The sequence below is a fragment of the Schistocerca nitens genome, chromosome 3, assembly GCF_023898315.1.
Source record: "Schistocerca nitens isolate TAMUIC-IGC-003100 chromosome 3, iqSchNite1.1, whole genome shotgun sequence".
Lineage (NCBI taxonomy): Eukaryota > Metazoa > Arthropoda > Insecta > Orthoptera > Acrididae > Schistocerca > Schistocerca nitens.
This window is the reverse complement of record NC_064616.1, coordinates 138,760,712-138,779,848: the sequence shown is the minus strand read 5'-3', so window position 1 is coordinate 138,779,848 and position 19,137 is coordinate 138,760,712. Positions and strand designations below refer to the sequence as shown.

At 38.8% G+C, this 19,137-nt stretch overlaps 1 protein-coding gene across 1 annotated transcript in view; it reads left to right on the top strand.

Moving 5' to 3' along the window:
- The window catches only part of LOC126248080 (glutamate receptor-interacting protein 1), a 535,929-nt gene that overhangs the window by 197,174 nt on the left and 319,618 nt on the right, over positions 1 to 19,137 (top strand). The window contains exon 3 of the mRNA XM_049948737.1: positions 3,030 to 3,119. Coding sequence (XP_049804694.1) covers positions 3,030 to 3,119 — 90 coding nt within the window. The remainder of the gene's footprint in view (positions 1 to 3,029; positions 3,120 to 19,137) is intronic.

Below are 19,137 nucleotides of genomic sequence, written 5' to 3'. Positions count from 1 at the left end.
ACTCAACGTGAACTGTTCATTTTCTTTCTCGTATCTAAAAATTTCTACTTCCTCCAATCCATTCAAAATTAAGGCTTTTTTTCTTTTTTATGGAAAATTTTTAAATTTTCTGAAGGGATTGTGATGACGTGCCCCAATTCGCGTAAGAGTGTTGTTAATACAGATCGGGGGTTCTTAAAATTACGGTGTTCTTGAAATGTTTTTTTAAATGACATATTGGTTTGCCCTATGTATTTCTTAGGGTAATCATTCCATGCAATGCAGTATACACCTGCTTCATTATATTTATTTACCACAGCTTTTTCCTTATGACCAAGTTTACTATCTAGATCCGAATAAGTAAAATACATTGGAATGATGTTTTTAAGCCTCATACATCTGCCAGTTGTTTGATGTATGAGGCGTATAAACATCATTCCAGCGTATAGTACTCATTCGCATCTATGTGGTAAACTGAGACATAAGGAAAAAGCTGTGGTAAAGAAATAAAATGAAGCGGGTGTATACTGCATTACATTCAACGATTGCCCTAAGAAATATATACGGCAATCCGGTAGGTCATTTTAAAAAAAAATTCAGGAACACCTTAACCCAATCTGCATTTACAACGGACTTACGCAAATCGTGACGCAGCACCACAAGCCCTTCAGCAAATTTAAAAATACTTCATGAAAAGAAAGAAAAGCCGTATTTTGAATATATTAGAGGAAGGAGGAATTTTTACATATAAAAAAGAAAATGCACATTTCATGCTGAATAATCACGTGAAATTAAAGCATCATACCATTCTGGCTAATTTCGATTGTTTGTACTATTAAGTATCAGTACGTAGTAAAATTCAGTATTATTCAGGCTTGTAAAGGTGGCGATCCAGCACTCCTAGGCATGAGGACATGACATCACATTGACCTCCAGCTTTTCGAGCGTCTTAACCGTTTCTGCGGGCCACATCTACTCTGCCCAATAACGGTTTGCCAAGCTGTCACACGGGTAAGAAAGTGTCACCTTATACCATCAGACACAGTAATCTGCATTGTGCCCCGACTAATCACGTTAGTACCGTGCATTTTTTTATTGAAAATCCAATTTTTTTTTTACAAAACAGGTCTATAACTACATGATACACGCACTGGCAATTGTTACGAAATTTATGGATCACGTCTATGTCTCCCTACATTCACCAATGTAAAGTAGTCAATATTCACTGAATAATATATCTTGACTAAGAACATGGGTACACCTATGACCTTCTAGATATTACCTTTATTAATTTTAACATCCATCAAGTTTAGATACTGTATATCACTCTTTACCATGTAGGCTTTAGCCCGCGAAACCGTTTGTGTATCAATAAAACAACACTTTTACCAGCTGTCAACGGAATTATTCTTAACATCATGCCTTTCAACAGCTGTAGATGCCCAGAATATAAAATACCTTCTGATATCTCCGCATCCTAATCGCCTTTTACGAACATATCTTTTTGCATCTCATGGACTACGTGTCTTCAATCTAGCTGATGAGTATTTGCTCCCAGGCTATGTCACGTAAATTTCCAACCAGTAGACCAAGTCCAGCAAGCGTTTACGAAGACAGGGTAGTCACTGAGCAATGTACACATAAGACAGAGCTGAAATATTGAATACGGCAAATATTTTCAGGAGTATCTTTCGACCAGTGACAGTAATAATGCTTCAAACACTACCACCGAAAACATGATTCGCCTGAGACACTGAGAAGCCTAAAGGCATTCCTCTTCCTCTGTTCTGCAGAAAGTGTTGGTATGTGTCTAACGTCAGTTTGACAGATTTTTCAGACTGCGTTATGAGTAGACGCAAATAAGAGTGGGGTACAGACTTCAAAGACGAGGTGACGAGAGGTGGCAGATGCGATAGGTCGCTCCAAACATAAGCCCTTGCAACACTTCTCATCACCTCCGTCCACTTCGGTGCTCCGATGACGGAGACAGAAGTTTATTTTCAATGTAAGAAATATGTCTTCAGGTCGATCCTTGTGATAACTGTATTATTGTTCTTCACATAAGACAGACGACTAACAACGTGTCTATTATGTGAAGCAGTAGCAACTCACAAGACTGTGAATAACCAACGGTTGACCTTCTGGTCACATGTGGACTACTGATAGCTTTCTGAACTACGTTATGGCGTCGCACCATTTGAAGATTGTAATATTTTGTGTGCGTGGATGTGTATGAACTATCAGTGATACAAAAAATATAGAAGCAAAGCCATGTGTGTTGCTCAACGTCATCAAAAAAATCATAAAACTAATAATACGTCCTCTTTGTGTCCGAATAACGACGGAGATAAGTTTGTGCACCATTTAATCAGGAACTGTATTCACTTTAGATATTGTTCTAATGAAGCTGCAGATTAGAAACGGATAATTGAGAACTTATTTCCCTCACAACCAAGTTCGCTAACGCATCCCCTTGCAGTGGTTCTCGATCTGAAGATAAGTGTTTTAAACCTGGGTCCGGAAGCAATTTTTATTCGCAGTGTTACAAGTATTTTCGCAAGAAGTTCACCTGTGGTTGTAATCTACAGTTCTTGTCCAACAGACTGTGTAACTATGTCTTGCATTAAATTCAAGATCTCTCCGTAATGACATGTGGAATGAGGGCACGTTTCATTATTATTGGTGATTCGTCCGGTAAGTTAAGCGGACACATTGTTGCTGTTCCCGAGAAGTTAGTTATATCCTGCCATCAGATGTAACCCGCTCCCTTCCTTTCATTCAATTATAATCCACAATAACACCACAGTAAACTGCTCAACAACTCACTCTAATTATCCACACATTCACAAGAGGGCGGAAGAAGGCATAGGGGAAACCATCACGATCAGTCTTGCCCAGGACAAAAATGTGAGATTCTCGTATTGCCTCCGACCCTCATTCGTAAGCATGAGTCTGCCTTCAATGTATGTTCTTATGTAAATCAGCAATTATTTTACATAAATGGAAAAAAGAACAGTACCGCCTCTGCAGTGGTATGTGTTCATTTACAGGTGGAGTGGAACCAGTACTGTGCGGAGGTATGAACAATGGCACAGCAGAAATCGGCAGTGTAGAAGAAGTTGACATAGACTACTCAAGAGGTAAGTGCATATACTGTAATCAAATGAACAGACTCGTTTCGTTAAAGGATGATTAATATGTTTTACTAAGTACTGAAAACAACATGTAAAATATACATTGACGGGAAAAAATCCCAACAGCAGGAAGGTGTTGTGCGACGTAAACGAAGGTTGGTAGGCGTGTTTCTACTTACCAGAGATGACGCCTATTGAAATTTCGCACCAGTCGCATAAAAGTGACGCTGGTAGGGGCACTATGAGGATACAAATCAGGTTGCCGTTAAATACAGACTGTAACGGTCGTGAGCGTTAGTTACATTTGAGATGACGAATATGCCATTATTAACAGCTCATTGACTTAGAACTAGATCGTGTAATAGGAATAAGAGATGCTGGATGTTCCTTCGACGATACTGCACAAAGACCTGGCAGGAATGTAGCCACTTTACATGATAGCTGGGAGCGGTGGTCATGGGAATGTACGGTAGCAAGAAGACAGGGCTCTGGATGGCCACGTAGTCCTACCGAGAGGGAAGACCGTCATGTTCGGCATATGGCTGGCGTGTATCGTACTGCATTCCTAGCAGCAGTCGAGCAGCAATTGGCACCACAGTGACACAAAGAACTGTTACAAATCGGTTACTTCAAGGATAGCTCCGAGCCAGACGCCCTGTAGCGTGCATTTCACTGACCCCAAACCACCGCCGTTCGCGACTTCAGTAGTGTCAGGAGAGAGCTCATTATAGGGCGCAGTCGAGGTGTGTTGTGTTTTCTGATGAAAGCCGATCGTGCCACAGTTCCAGTTGTTGTGTATAGCTTCGTACACAACGGCAAGCAGAGCTAGGCGTCAGAGTGGTGCGACAACTGTCATCATAGGAAAGCTTGCAGGAGCAGAAATGATGCGACCAATTTAACACTGTAAACAGATGATTTATTTATCTTGAGTTTGTGCGAATGTACAAAGACTCATTACAAATAATGCAGCAGGAGACAGAGCCCAGCACTCAGTGTCAACAAGAAAGAGGCTCTCTGAACTAAAGCACGAACAATGGTGTCAAAGCCACTACTAGGTGATGTCTTTACAGTGTGACGTGTGACGTAGCAAAGTGTCTCCAAGTATGAGTGTGCTATGTGGCTGCCACCGACCGTCCTATATCAAGGCGGCAGAGTGCGCTCGTGGCACGGAGCCACTGAAAGTGTGGCTCAATGGGCACGCACCTTTGGTTTCAGCAAATTGCTTTTTAGGCCAATGAGGTGGTATCAGTACATGACACCATACCAGTATTGGCCGCGTGTTGTTGAGGAGGAGATCATGACCGTGCCTATAGCCAAACTGTCAGCCTAGACACACTGAACCTACACCTGAAGTTATGGTCTGGGGTGCGATTTCGTATGACAGTAGGAGCACTCACGTGGTTATCCCACACACCCTGACTGCAAATGTGTACGTTAGTCTGGTGATTCTACCTGTTGTACTGCCGTTCATGAACAGGATTCCAGTGGGCGTCTTCAAACTGGATAACACTCACCCACATACTGCTGTTGTAACCCAACATTCTCTACAGAGTGTCGACATGCCTTAGCTTACTTGATCACCAGATCTGTCTCCAATTCAGCAGGGATGGGAAATCTTCGGGCGACAACTTCAGCGTCATCCACAACAAGCATTAACCGTCCCTGTACTGACCGACCAAGTGCAACACGCATCGAACTGCATCCCACAAACTAACATCTGGCACCTGTACGACACAAGGCATGCATATTTGCATGCTTACATTCAACATTATGGTGTTTACACCAGTTATTAATGTACCAGAATTTCACATTTGCAGTGGCTTTTCTCAGGCTTACATTAAGCTGTGCACTTGTAACGTTAATCTCTTAAATATGTTACCTAGAAACACGTATTCCCGAAATTTTATTACTCTTCATTAATTATTTCTTAGTGTTGGGATTTTTTTCCGTCAGTGCATAATCAAGTTCCCACATGTTTGAAAGAGGAAACTGGAACTATGGCTGCCTTATAACTTTCATAGCAAAGACAAGTATGTATCGTTACTAAAAATACGACAGTTACGGGTGCGTAAGAAGTGAAGATTTATGATGATTTTGATCGTTCTTTTTTAGAGATAACATCAGATAACCCATTGGAACACTTACGCAATATTGTATTAGCAGCAAGGCGGATAACAATCCGTCCCTGGTTTAGTGCTTAAGTATATGAAACAAACTCCACCGGAAAATGAGTCCACTGTTGCCTTGCTGTCCATAATGAAGTAAACTCTGCAGTTGACATGTAACTGATAAGTAGGTAAATCACGAATAAAACTGTTTTCTTTTGCAGAAGATGATTGTATTCAACGTATTCAAATGAAACATTTTCACATGTCATTTGCCTGCTAGGCCATAAAACCAGCTCAGCCGTTTTCGAATTCTCAGCTACCCTTTTATTCGAACGTCACATAGTACTTCTGCGTGTGTATTAATTGTTTGAATGGAATTTTCTTGTTACATTTGCTATCATCAGACATGTGTTTGTACCCTACAACTATGGAGTACAAACATAGGAATCAACTTCCACCTATTCCTGAGGCCAGACTCCCACTCACGGCTAGCACTTCCCGCTCAGACCACATGGAGGTCACAGTGAGATTTAGATGTAATTAAAAAAAAAAAAAACAGTTAGCACCCACGAAAACTATGAGAGAAGCGGAAAATTAGCAATTCTTCAATAATAGGAAGTAGCTGAATTGTTCCATTGGTAAGAGATGTAGCCATGAGTATATTAACACATAGAGAAATGTAATATCGAATGAAAATTGACATTTATGTCCTAATATAGACTGTGAACTATTTGACTCGGAAAATAAACTTCTGCATTTTGAGTACGGTGTATGAGCTGCTACATATGATTCAATCCACCTTCGCAAACGTAAGAAGTGTTTTTCTTCTCATGTCTTTTTGTTTGGTTTTAATCACTATTCTCGTTTTCTAACATTAAACACATAAAGTTTTCGTAACAGTAATGCTTAATTCCACGAATCCGATCCACAGTGGCCGAGCGGTTCTAGGCACTACAGTCTGGAACCGCGCGACCGCTACGGTCGCAGGTTCGAATCCTGCCTCGGGCATGGATGTGTGTGATGTCCTTGGGTTAGTTAAGTTTAAGTAGTTCTAGGGGACTGATGACCTCAGATGTTAAGTCCCATAGTGCTCAGAGCCATTTGAACCATTTGAACCGATCCACATAAGAGCCCCAAAAATTGTACAAGTGGACGGGCAACGCTTGAAGAAGAACTCAAATGGTCAAAAATACATTGTGTAATGTGTAAAAATATGTATAATTTGTCTGTGTGTAGCACATACTTTATTTGCAGATGAAATAAGTTATATCACTTAGAGCACAGACCGCGTAAAGTACCTGAGTAACATGAAGAACCTAAACTCTGTAAAGCATTATCGACATCAAAAAGCGTCCTTTCTAAAAGACGAACGATACTTTATTGGGTATTTTAGGATTTTTGTCCTACTCGTTGACGGTAAAAAGTTACATTATTCGAGCAGTTAAACTGGCCGCAGTGTATCTGGCCTTAAATGGCTCTGCTTCCTCCAGTGGTCTAGAAAGACGTTCATATCCCAAAACAAGGAAGGCACTGTATCCAGAAAGAGTTTAATGTGTTTAATATTAACTAGTAAATTATAACAATGACCTAAATTTCTGTTCAAAATTAAAAAGGACAATACGAGGTGTGGCTAGAAAAAAACCGGACTAGTACTGGTGAAACAATAAAACGAATGCAATAAGGCTGAAAGTCGCGTGGCCTGTCACGTGACTCTCGCTCCGCCTACTGCTCGAGTTTCATCTGCCTCCTGCACTCAGTCTGCCCGTGGCGTCTGTTTTAAGTAGTTGAGGTTTTGTCTGTGCGTCGGAAAATGTTGAGTGTACAGAAAGAACAGCGTGTTAACATCAAATTTTGTTTCAAACTAGGAAAATCTGCAAGTGAAACGTTTGTAATGTTACAACAAGTGTACGGCGATGATTGTTTATCGCGAACACAAGTGTTTGAGTGGTTTAAACGATTTAAAGATGGCCGCGAAGACACCAGTGATGACACTCGCACTGGCAGACCATTGTCAGCAAAAACTGATGCAAACATTGAAAAAATCGGTAAACTTGTTCGACACTTTCCTTGTCAACTCCTGTTAACTCAGACACTGCTCTGATTGTTAAACGGCGATCTTGTCGAACAAGTTTACCGATTTTTTCAATGTTTGCATCAGTTTTTGCTGACAATGGTCTGCCAGTGCGAGTGTCATCACTGGTGTCTTCGCGGCCATCTTTAAATCGTTTAAACCACTCAAACACTTGTGTTCGCGATAAACAATCATCGCCGTACACTTGTTGTAACATTACAAACGTTTCACTTGCAGATTTTCCTAGTTTGAAACAAAATTTGATGTTAACACGCTGTTCTTTCTGTACACTCAACATTTTCCGACGCACAGACAAAACCTCAACTACTTAAAACAGACGCCACGGGCAGACTGAGTGCAGGAGGCAGATGAAACTCGAGCAGTAGGCGGAGCGAGAGTCACGTGACAGGCCACGCGTCTTTCAGCCTTATTGCATTCGTTTTATTGTTTCACCAGTACTAGTCCGGTTTTTTTCTAGCCACACCTCGTATTTCAGTAGTTTAACATGATCAGAAGCCTCTTGTGTAATTATGGCCCTAGCATCCCGTACCAGCGTACGTAATAAATGTCTGGTATGTTTATTGGAGCGTAGTGGCTACTGACATAGATTATCAAATATCGTCATCAAAATTGTCTACTGCAAATCATTATTTACCTCACAGGGAGATCTAACGTCATGTCACACACTTGATATTGTGGTGCTAGGTCCGTTCATTCGCGGTCTCTTCCCTTCCCTTCGTTTATCTCATCACCTTAGGTCTATGAACCGTGGTAGTTCGAGCTGTTGGTTAGACTGAAACGTGGTAACATGGCCAAACCCAGCACAGCGAGCGCCTACAGCATTAACGGAGCCTCAAGACCTCGACAAAGTTATATCGTTCATCCCAGGAACAGAAAAAATTAAGTTTGTCTTGTAAGGGTGTTTCACATAGATAGTGATTTCAGTATATTATGTAACAGATAACACAAAATTTGGCCCACCGTAAATGTAACCTAGAATTACGCTCTCTCTCATCATTACTGATATCGAAGAGGAAACATATTTGTGATAAGAACATAAATCTTGCATTGTAGGTAGGGAAGGGGAGAGTTTGATTAACGTCCCATCGACGGCGAGGTCATTAGATAACGCTTTAGCACAGTTAGACATGTATTGCTGAAGAAATTAGCAGTGACCTTCTTGACGGAACCACGTTCTAGCGGCGAGTCTCTGAAAGACAGAAGCCTTTTGCCCCACGTAACGCCTCCTGCTTCTTCCTTGGCCTGCTCGTACGTAAGACGCATCGCCGACTGAACACAAATGTTGTATGGTCTCTCGGCAAACAAATGTACAGTGCCTTCCCCTGAGGTACCAGTGCACGGTGTTCTCTGATCAAATCAGTATGTAAGGCAAACACATTGTACTAGCTAAACAATGTTCTGAAACTATCAACTCCCACACAACAGCTCTTTACTAATTCTAGAAAACATTCAATGCCTGTACTGTTCTACGCCATGACGTATAAAGTTGTTATTGCACCTCGTGGCGGCTTCACCAAATGCAGGTTTTGCGACTGTACTACAGTGGAATGAATGCGATATTTTTACTTTTAGCCGTTGTTATTCGCATCTCTTTCAATCATAAGTTTTTCAAAAAACTCTCTCATTGCATTGTAGTTTTTACCAGCATGGAATTACAAACAAGAAACAGACATTCAAATGCTGTGTCGTGCAGTATTAACGGTATCTACTGAAAGAACCTATAGCATCAAAACAGGTACAGCTCCAAGGTTCAGTTTTTGAGGGAGTCACAGTTTGTTACTGTCTACTCTCCTCCTCTCCCCCCTCCTCAACCACACAATATAATCTCCTGGCACTCCACTTTTAAAATGCCACAGATGCTTTGAAATTTAATAATAACAACAATAAAATATATAAATATATATCATAATGTCATACAACAATAATTTGTTTACTCAGGCTTACTACTGGCGTTAACATAACTTCCAAGACATTGCGGTTGAGAAAAATACTGGCTTTGAAAATCATTCTTTCGAAAATTTTAGAAGTACTTGTATCTTGTAAGAGATTTAAGATCTGTAATAGCAATAAACTCACCCAATTTTGACATTATAATTTGAAGAACACGGAATCGAAGGATGCACCTACAAGTATCAGTATTTCAATTAGTTGTTTCTTTTCGTCTCTCCACCTACATTCAGGGATCGCAGCGGGAGAAGGTAGTCTGTGAATGAATGCCTTTACTTGGCTGGAATCCCATGCAAGTGGCCAAACCCATAAGAAAACAGCTCAAAACTATCCTCACTTAGGTACTTTTTATAATTGCTAAAATATCTTGCCATTTTCGAAGCACATTAAATGCTTCCATATTCTTTGAAATTTAGCTGAGAAATTTGGAAATCTGTAAGTCTGAAAATATAAACGCCTTTACTAAAATGTTCTTTGGGAGACAGTCATCGTTCTCATGACCCTCCCCCTCCCCCCTTTTCAATAAACACTTGCAACATAATGGAACAAGAGCAAGAAAAAATACAGTAAACAGAAGAAGTTAGACATCTTACACAGATCTGAGATTAATTTAAAAGTAAGTATGGTACAGCTCACGAGTAGTATTGCTGAACAGGTCCAAGAACAATGGTTCCATTGTTCTCTCAGTGTAAACAAACCGCCCACTTGGGCTAGCCTCGTTATATAAACAAACAGTACAATTGCGCACTGATGTCTGCATCAGTGTAATTCATGACCTGTCACATTTCTCTTAACTTATGCTTATGTAAGTCTAATTCATGACCAGATACTTTTAGCCTAATCTGAAACGTCTTAATTTATGACCCCGAACCTTCCTCACCCCTCTAGGCCAATTGGCTGATGGCGGCAGACTGAATTACTGAATGGCTACCTAAGACGTTTACCCACAACTCCAAAATAGTGGTGGCTTACCCCTACAACTCATTTGCGAATGGTAGCCGTCATGAGACGGACTTGGAATTCATGCTCTGCACGTCGACCTATCAACATCACCGTGAACATCATCAGAGATCAGCTATCAGCTCCAGACAGATAAAAACCGACTATCACATTCGAAGTAACTAGTGCTCACATTATCAGTTACTTAAAACAGGTCGCACTGCACTTACTAGAATTTATGACTCAAAATAAATGGCCTTCACACTATGATATCACTATCAGGCTGTCTAAGAGGAGTCTGACACTATAAGCTTATAACAGACTTGTAAATAATGGCGGAAAATCCAATAAAACCCAAGTAGGAACGTTGCTGCAGGGATCTAAGCATGTAAAAACACACAAAAGACATCACTAGATTCAGTAATATCCCATGTTTAAACAAGTCGCCATACTTGTGCCACTAACGCCTCCTCTGGGATAAGACAGTAACAGTATCGGGAAGGTACCTTTTGTGGTCTGGTCCTTCTGCACCAGCTGACGCGACCCATATAGACATCAGTTCGTGCAGTCAGGACGCCACTGCCACTGCCAATGCTGCTGCTGTGCCAGCTATGACAACCAGCAGCCACTGCAGACATTGTGTCGTGATGGAGTCTGGAATGATTTTAATAGCGTGAAAGGAGGAGCCACAGCGAGGCCACTGCATAAACAGGTCTCCATCCATTGGCAGCAGGGACAGATACGCTTTTGTTGTACTCTGCCATGCAAGCTGCTGCAGGGACCAGCCTGAGGCAGCATCTAAAACGAATGCCAATACTCCAAGAATGATGTATAATGCTTAACAAAACCTATTGGAGATGTTGCTTCCATCTAAACGATATGCACCTACATTCTGGACACCTATTAGCATACAGTAACATGAGGAGTGCCTACCAGCAAATCACATATCGTATTTTTTACATATAATTGAGGGATTTGTGACCATTTGTCTGTTAGGCAACCCAGTGTGTGAGTTCTCTGGACATTTGCATATGGATCGCTGGGCTGGTTCCTCATCTCCACAGTAAATAGGATTCCATCGAAGAACAACAATTTAGGTCTCAGGAACCTCTATTGGGTAATTTTAGAGAATGGGCATTTGAGGTAGACTGCATGATAATACTACCACCACCATCGTATATCTCACATAGAGACCATAGGCATAAGTGAGATTAGAGGACATGAATATAATCACTATTCAGCGTATAGGATGGAAAACCTTTAAAATTCCTACCTAGCACCTTCTGCCATGTACACTGTTATGTGGTACATACATTGATGTATATGGGTTCGATAAGTGGATTTAATACTTCGAGATATGCATCGCTTAGCAATATTATACACAGGAAAATGGGATATGCAGAAGGTTTAAAGGTTTAGTACAGACATTGCTGATTTTCTCCATGTGCTGTTCGAGAGTGGAACGACTTGGATATTGGAGTTTTGGTAGTGTAGCACAGATCTCATCATCTCTTGCAGGAACCTAGAAGTAATTTTTTAATAGAGACTTACTTCTACATCTAAGTGATTACTCTGCTATTCACAATTAAGTGCCTGGAGGACGGTTCAATGAACCACCTTCAAGCTGTCTCTCTACCGTTCCACTCTCGAACGTCGCGAGGGAAAAACGAGCACTTAAATTTTTCTGTGCGAGCCCTGATTTCTCTTATTTTATCGTGATGATCATTTCTCCCTATGTAGGTGGGTGCCAACAGAATGTTTTCGCAATCGTAGGAGAAAACTAGTGATTGAAATTTCATGAACAGATCCCGTCGCAACGAAAAACGCTTTTGTTTTAACGATTGCCACTCCAATTCACGTATCATGCCTGTGGCACTATCTCCCCTATTTCGCGGTAATACAAAACGAGCTGCCCTTCTTTGTACTTTTTCGATGTCATCCGTCACTCCGACGAGATGAGGACCCCACACCGCACAGCAGTACTTCAGAATAGGGCGGACAAGCGTGGTGTATGCAGTCTCTTTAGTAGACCTGTTGCACCTTCTAAGTATGCTGCCAGAGTATCGCAGTCCTTGGTTTGCTCTATGTGATCGTCCCAATTTAGGTTATTTGTAATTGTAGTCCCTAAGTATTTAGTTGAATTTGCAGTCTTAAGATTTGTGTGACTTACCACGTAATCGAAATTTAGTGGATTTCTTTTAGTAATCATGTGAATAACTTCACACTTTTCTTTATTCAGGGTCAATTGCCACTCTCCGCACCATATAAATATCTAATATAAATCATTTTGGTCATCTTATGACTGCATCATCTGCAAACAACGAAGACTGCTACTCAGATTGTCTCCTATATCGTTAATATAGATCAAGAACAATAGAGGGCGTATAACGCTACCTTGGGGAACACCAGATATTACTTCTGTTTTACTCGATGACTTTCCGTCTATTACTACGAACTGTGGCCTTTCTGACAGGAAATCACGAATCCAGCGGCACAACTGAGGCGATATTTCATAGACACGCAGTCTGGCGAGAAGACGCTTGTGAGGAACGTTGTCGAAAGCCTTCTGAAAATCTTAAAATATGGAATCAATTTGACGTCCCCTATCAATAGCACTCATTACTTCATGAGTATAAAGCGCTAGTTGTGTTTCACAAGAACGATATTTTCTGAATCCGTGCTGACTATGTGTCAATAAATGGTTTTCCTCGTGGTACTTCATAATGTTTGAACATAGGATATGTTCCAATACCTTACTGCAGATCGACGTTAGTGATATGCGCCTGTAATTCAGCGGATTACTCCAACTTCCCTTTTTGAGTATTGGTTTGACTTGAGCAATTTTCCAGTCTTTAGGCACGGATCTTACTGTGAGCGAAGTCTACTTGATAGAATGCATAATTTTCTTAATCTTTGTGGTATAAACGTTTTTGTACGAACAAGACCAGTTTATGCTGCTTCCTTCTTAAGACCTATGGAGGGACTGCACAGTGCTGATACTTCATAACCATCCCTCCTCTTTTTACGCAGATCCAAATAGAAGTCCCATAATATTCTCGGTTGCAAATCTGTGTTATAAGAGATTATGTACACTGCACCTATCAGCTGCCTTTTAGAGTATTACTGTGTGGAGCTGCTTTCCCTTTATCCTTGTCATTAACAAATATTCCAATAGAACTACAGTCTTCGTAACGTACAGCATATTCAACTTTAGCCTTTGATTTTTAAATGAAATTTACTTATTGTCATGAGCAGTTCTCTTACTGTAACTTTTCCTTACAATTTGGCAATCGTCCAACAGCATACTAATGCATTATTATTTTTCGATAGTCGTAAATTCCTTCCACAACTACGACATTGGCAGGTTCCTATGACTTCTACGTGATAGCAGATAACTGTCATATGTTATAAAAGATAATTTGTACTCGGTAGTAGCTCACATTTCACCTCCAAGTTCAGACACATCCGATAGGGCAATTGGCTTTCCTTCACTAAATTTCGAAAATGCTAACATTATTGTAGTGACTGGAGATATATAATCACACTTGTGTATTGCAGCAAGTGAACTACATGTGTTTTGTAGGAACTTAAATGGTATTCCATGAATGAAAAACAAGAGCTTTTCGAGACAATCCTACTGTCTATATAGAAAATGAAATATGTAACACCTTATGGGATGTGGTGGATAGCACATCTGATATTTAACCATTATTAATAACTCTGCATAGTTACTCCTAGGTACTATATAGCTGCTACACCGACAGCATAACTGCACAGGGCAGGGTTCCATCCCCTATGAATATGCAGTACATTATATTTAATTATCACGTGTTTTTGTACCAGTGGCGCGCGCAGTGGCCGCGGGGTCTGGGGCGCCATATCACGGATTGCGCGGTCCCTCCCGCCCGAGGCTCGAGTCCTCCCTCGGCCATGGGTGTGTGTGTTGTTCTTTGCATAAGTTAGTTTAACTAGTGTGTAAGGCTATGGACGGATGACCTCAGCAGTTTGGTCCCTTAGGAATTCACACACATTTGAACATTTTTGAACATTTAAGGGAGTCATGTAGGCAATGGATCCTCAAAGAACAGCGTCTATCTTCATCGAAACAAATACTCTTCAAACCACTGTATAGTGCATGGCATACGGTACGTTGTACCAGTATCATCGATTTTCTCTCACGCAATAATAGAGGAAAAACTGATTATCTATATGTATCTGTACATGCCCCAGTCCCTCTTATAGTCACTGTGTTAGATATACGGTGGTACCTCACTCCTCGTTGAATGCAGTTTCTTAAAATTTTCGCAATAGCGTTTCACAAGAAATACATCGACTTTTTCTGATCTTTTTTGCGTCAATTTTCGAGTGAGGTATATCAATCTGAAACCAATCTAGCTGTCCTCATAGAGCTTCCAATATTAGCGATTGAATCATTTATATTGATACACCTGCTTATGCGTCAGCCACGACCAAATCAACACACATTGCTCGTGAGTCTGGGATCCATACCAGGTAGGACTGATAGAGGAAACAAAGAAGATCCAAAGAAAAGCAGCATATTCTGTTTCAGGTTCCTTTAGTAACTGTGAAACCATCACATCAATGGTCTGTCAACTCTAGTAGCAGGCTCTGTGTAAGAGACGTTCTCCATTACAGTGTCGTCTGCTGTTGAAGTTCCGAGAGATTATGTACCACGAAGAGGCAACTAATATATTGCTACCTGCTATATATATATATATATATATATATATATATATATAAACACTAGGAAGATAAAATTACAGACATCAGAGCCCATTAGAGGAATACCAGAAATCGTTCTTCCTGAGAAAAATTCTTGACGAGAACAGGTACAGAAGTGACTCTCCACCCCAAAACACGTACCAAGTGGGGAAATTTGCCGCTGTGTAATTACTTCAATGTTGCACCTTGCATCCTTGCACAGTAAAACGGTACATACTGCTAACTCCAACGTTGTTGATAGTTGTGACTGCATACAAGAATCAATGATTGGCTGGTGAAGTGCCCACTGACAGTGCCCTCATTACAAAACACATAACGTGTTGAGTCCCAAGTCACAGACGCATGTGCGGTCATATTTACAAGACCCATATATTGCAGAATGCCCTTTCTTGACAGGAATCGAAATGAACCACAAACACTTCATTATTTATGAAGTATTGCCCCCTCATCCCACTGTTTACCTTGCTTGTAGCACATTAAATGGTTCAAATGGCTCTGAGCACTATGGGACTTAACTGCTGTGGTCATCAGTCCCCTAGAACTTAGAACTACTTAAACCTAACTAACCTAAGGACATCACACACATCCATGCCCGAGGCAGGATTCGAACCTGCGACCGTAGCGGTCGTGCGGTTCTAGACTGTAGCGCCTTTAACCGCTCGGCCACTCCGGCCGGCAGCACATTAAAAGGATTATACTATAGAATGGCCTATCTTACAAGAATCTAAATAAAACACACCATATTTATTATTAACAAAGCATTGCCCACATCCTTCCATTTCCCCCTTTAATAAAAGAAGTTCCTGATCTAATTTCAGCTCTGTTTTTAGCCTATGACTTACTTTTTTTCCTGTGACAGAACCTAGATCCTCCAAATTCGAAATAGTAAGCCCGCTTCACCATTCCATCAAACCTGTCTACAACGGACCAACTGGTTTCAACTCAATAGCCCCATTCCATTAACCTCTATGAACAGGATTGAGCAAGCTCCAGCTTATCCACTCTGGACCTACTGGTTTCAAATTGACAGCCCTTCCCACCATTGAAGACTGCTATGGGCTGTGACGAGTCATAGAAATCAACTGGTGTTGAGAGGTGCTGTGTGTATATAAACCAATTCATGAATCTAGTAAGCTGTTAAAGCATAGTCGTCGTTCACTAGTACATTTTATTATACTGTTTGAACATAGAAGTGCACCTGTGTTTGAATAGCGTCATACCTCGAGTTTGCCATTGTAGTTGAACTAGAGACTGTACAAAAACGAAGAAATATTAATCAAATGGAGTAGATGCACCTGTGTGAAAATCTGTCACACACCGAAAATTATCTCACCACAAAATAGAACCCATATAAGGTAGTCATCAATGTTTTCTCCAGCAGAGGTGTGAACACCAGCAGTGATCATGTTACCACCTCAATAGTGACAGTGTTCAGTGGCACAGCACTGAAACTACTGAATAGTTGGACTGCACATACTGTATGTTTTGAAAAGCAAAGTGCTTCAGACATACAAAGTGTATATGGTACTATGTATTTTGTCATAGACAGACTACACTAGTTAAGCAATAGTGTAAAAAATATTGAATGGCGAGGTGGCATGTATAATGTGACATAAAGCTTGTGAGGGTATTGAACTGGATGACTACATATGAGCATGATCACATACACAAAAACTTTAACATTTACAAAAGACAATTATCTGCTAAATATTGCCTTATGGCGAAAGCTTGTGATGAAAGAAGAAGAATAACTACGTATGAAAGAAGATGAAAATTTGGGCCACTCACCTAACTGTGGGGAGGGTCCACAGTTTCCATCTCCTCCTATGGATCAACCTCCACCCCCACCCACTATAACTCAAATTTTTTCAAATAAGTAAAAAATAAATTACATCGAAATTCATGAATAAAACTAAACAATAAACCAATCAAATTATAACTTTAATCCACTATGAAAATTATTTGAAAATCGACAAAATTATCAATTTTAACTAAATATGAAAATGAATAATACCAGTTAATGAAAAATTTTTAAAACCAAAATAATTTTGAAAATAAATACAAAAAATAGACATCATAATTTTTAAAAAACATAAACTAGTTTTTATCCTTTTTTGAAATGTAACAAAATTCTATCTTATAAGGTAGAATAAGTAAAATATGACTAACATATGGGATGAATTCAAATCTGATGAAAATATTTTGGTTGAGAGAAATAATAAGCCAAGAGTGAAACAAGTTACATGTAATACTTGCAATTATTATTTTAAACCATAATAATAATGGAACATTTGATAAACAATACAGATATTTGGAAAGAAATAGAAAAGTTAAATTTCCTCCTTTTTTGACTTTGAAAGGATTTGTGGTTTATTACACAAATCATGATCATTAACTATATCATCATTATGATAACTTGCCATAAATTAAAAAAGTACACACACACACACACACACACACACACACATATATATATATATATATATGTATATATATATATATATATGTGTGTGTGTGTGTGTGTGTGTGTGTGTGTGTGTGTGTGTGTGTGTGTATGTTTATACAGTATTATTAAAAGTTTCTTACTCAATAAACACAAAAATCTAAATATTTAAAAAATTCTTTGATAATATTCTATGCTGAGCACCATAAATTAAGTTCTTTTGCAATAAAAATTATATCACCTAAAGTACAATTCGGAATTTTTATTATTGGGAGTAGCACATAATTTCATGGTTATTTTTTGTGTTGAAACTTTTTTCTAATCATATTTACGATATAAACAGGAAAAATTGTAATAATTATATAGGTTTATGTCAAAATATCTTTTTAACTACATTACTCATTTAAAATCATAGAATGAATCATAAGCTGTGAAAAAGTTATTTGGTGGGTCTAAATTCCACGTCACTTAAGGAAAATTTCATTCCTTCCCTTTTTAAATAAATATTTTGCATTTTAACATCAAGTAATGTAGAATCAACCAACTGATGATTTTTTTTGTTTTCTTTAAAAAACAGTCAAAATAAAATAAGACATATGAAACTTTGCTGAATGCGATTTCTATAGTTTGTATGGAAAGATATAGGTTTTTTAGGGTTTTTTCTTGTTCTAATTCAAGTTCATATTCAGCTTCATATTTAACAATAGGAACTCTGACTTCCATGCTTTCTGCAACAGGTTTACTTTCCTTTATATTGAACTCATCCCAGTAGAGAAGCTTCAGCACTTGAAGATTTTGTGAAAATTAGAGTTAAATCTCCTTCCTAAACGTCTTTATAATCTTTTAAAAAATCCTCCAAATATTTCTAAAGGGTAAGGTACTTCATTTCTTTTTATTTTACAATTGTTAACTATATGTCCTTCCATATAAATTTTATCAGAAAGAAACAAAGTTAAATTTAATAAAACTGACAATGAAATAAAAGGCTGAACTGTTTTAGATAAAATATTATTTTCCTTTTTTATAGTGACAAAATCGAATGACTTTGCAACATGGTTGTCAACTAATTTTTTTATTAGATTTTTCATCATATGTAGCTAAATCTAAATCATCAGGTTAAATAAATTAAACACTCTTATGAGGAAGATTAGTACATTACTTTCTGATACCTTCTCAAATTAATTAATTTCTGCAAAATTTGTATTAATTTTAGCAATTTTTAATTAATTTTTATCAGATTTGTTTGTGAATGTTTTATGGATTTTAATAAAAAATTTACATTGGCAATCCCTCCTATTTTCCCACAAATCTAATGAAAATTTTCCTATATAAATGAAAGCTGAAATTAAAATGTGTGCTACAAGTAAAAAATATTTTGTAACAAACTTTTTAGAAGTAAAACAAAACTAACGAAAGATTTGGCTTATGGTCATGTACAAAAACATCAAATGATAATAGTCTTGTTACAGATATTGGCAATATTATTTGCACAAAAGGAGAGAAAAAGTTAAGAAAAATTTAAACCAATTACAGGACCATTTTCTGACAATATTATGATAAAAAATTACATATTTTATAGATTTTGAAGAAAAAAGAAAAGTTGACAACTTCTGCAAAAGAAACTTGTGAAAGTTGTAACAGTTTTTTAAGATCGAGAATTTCTAAATTTATTCTAGCAAAACATGGAGTGAAAGCTTAAATTCCCTGTTTATTGGATTCTGATGAACAGATATTTAAGGTATTAAACAAATT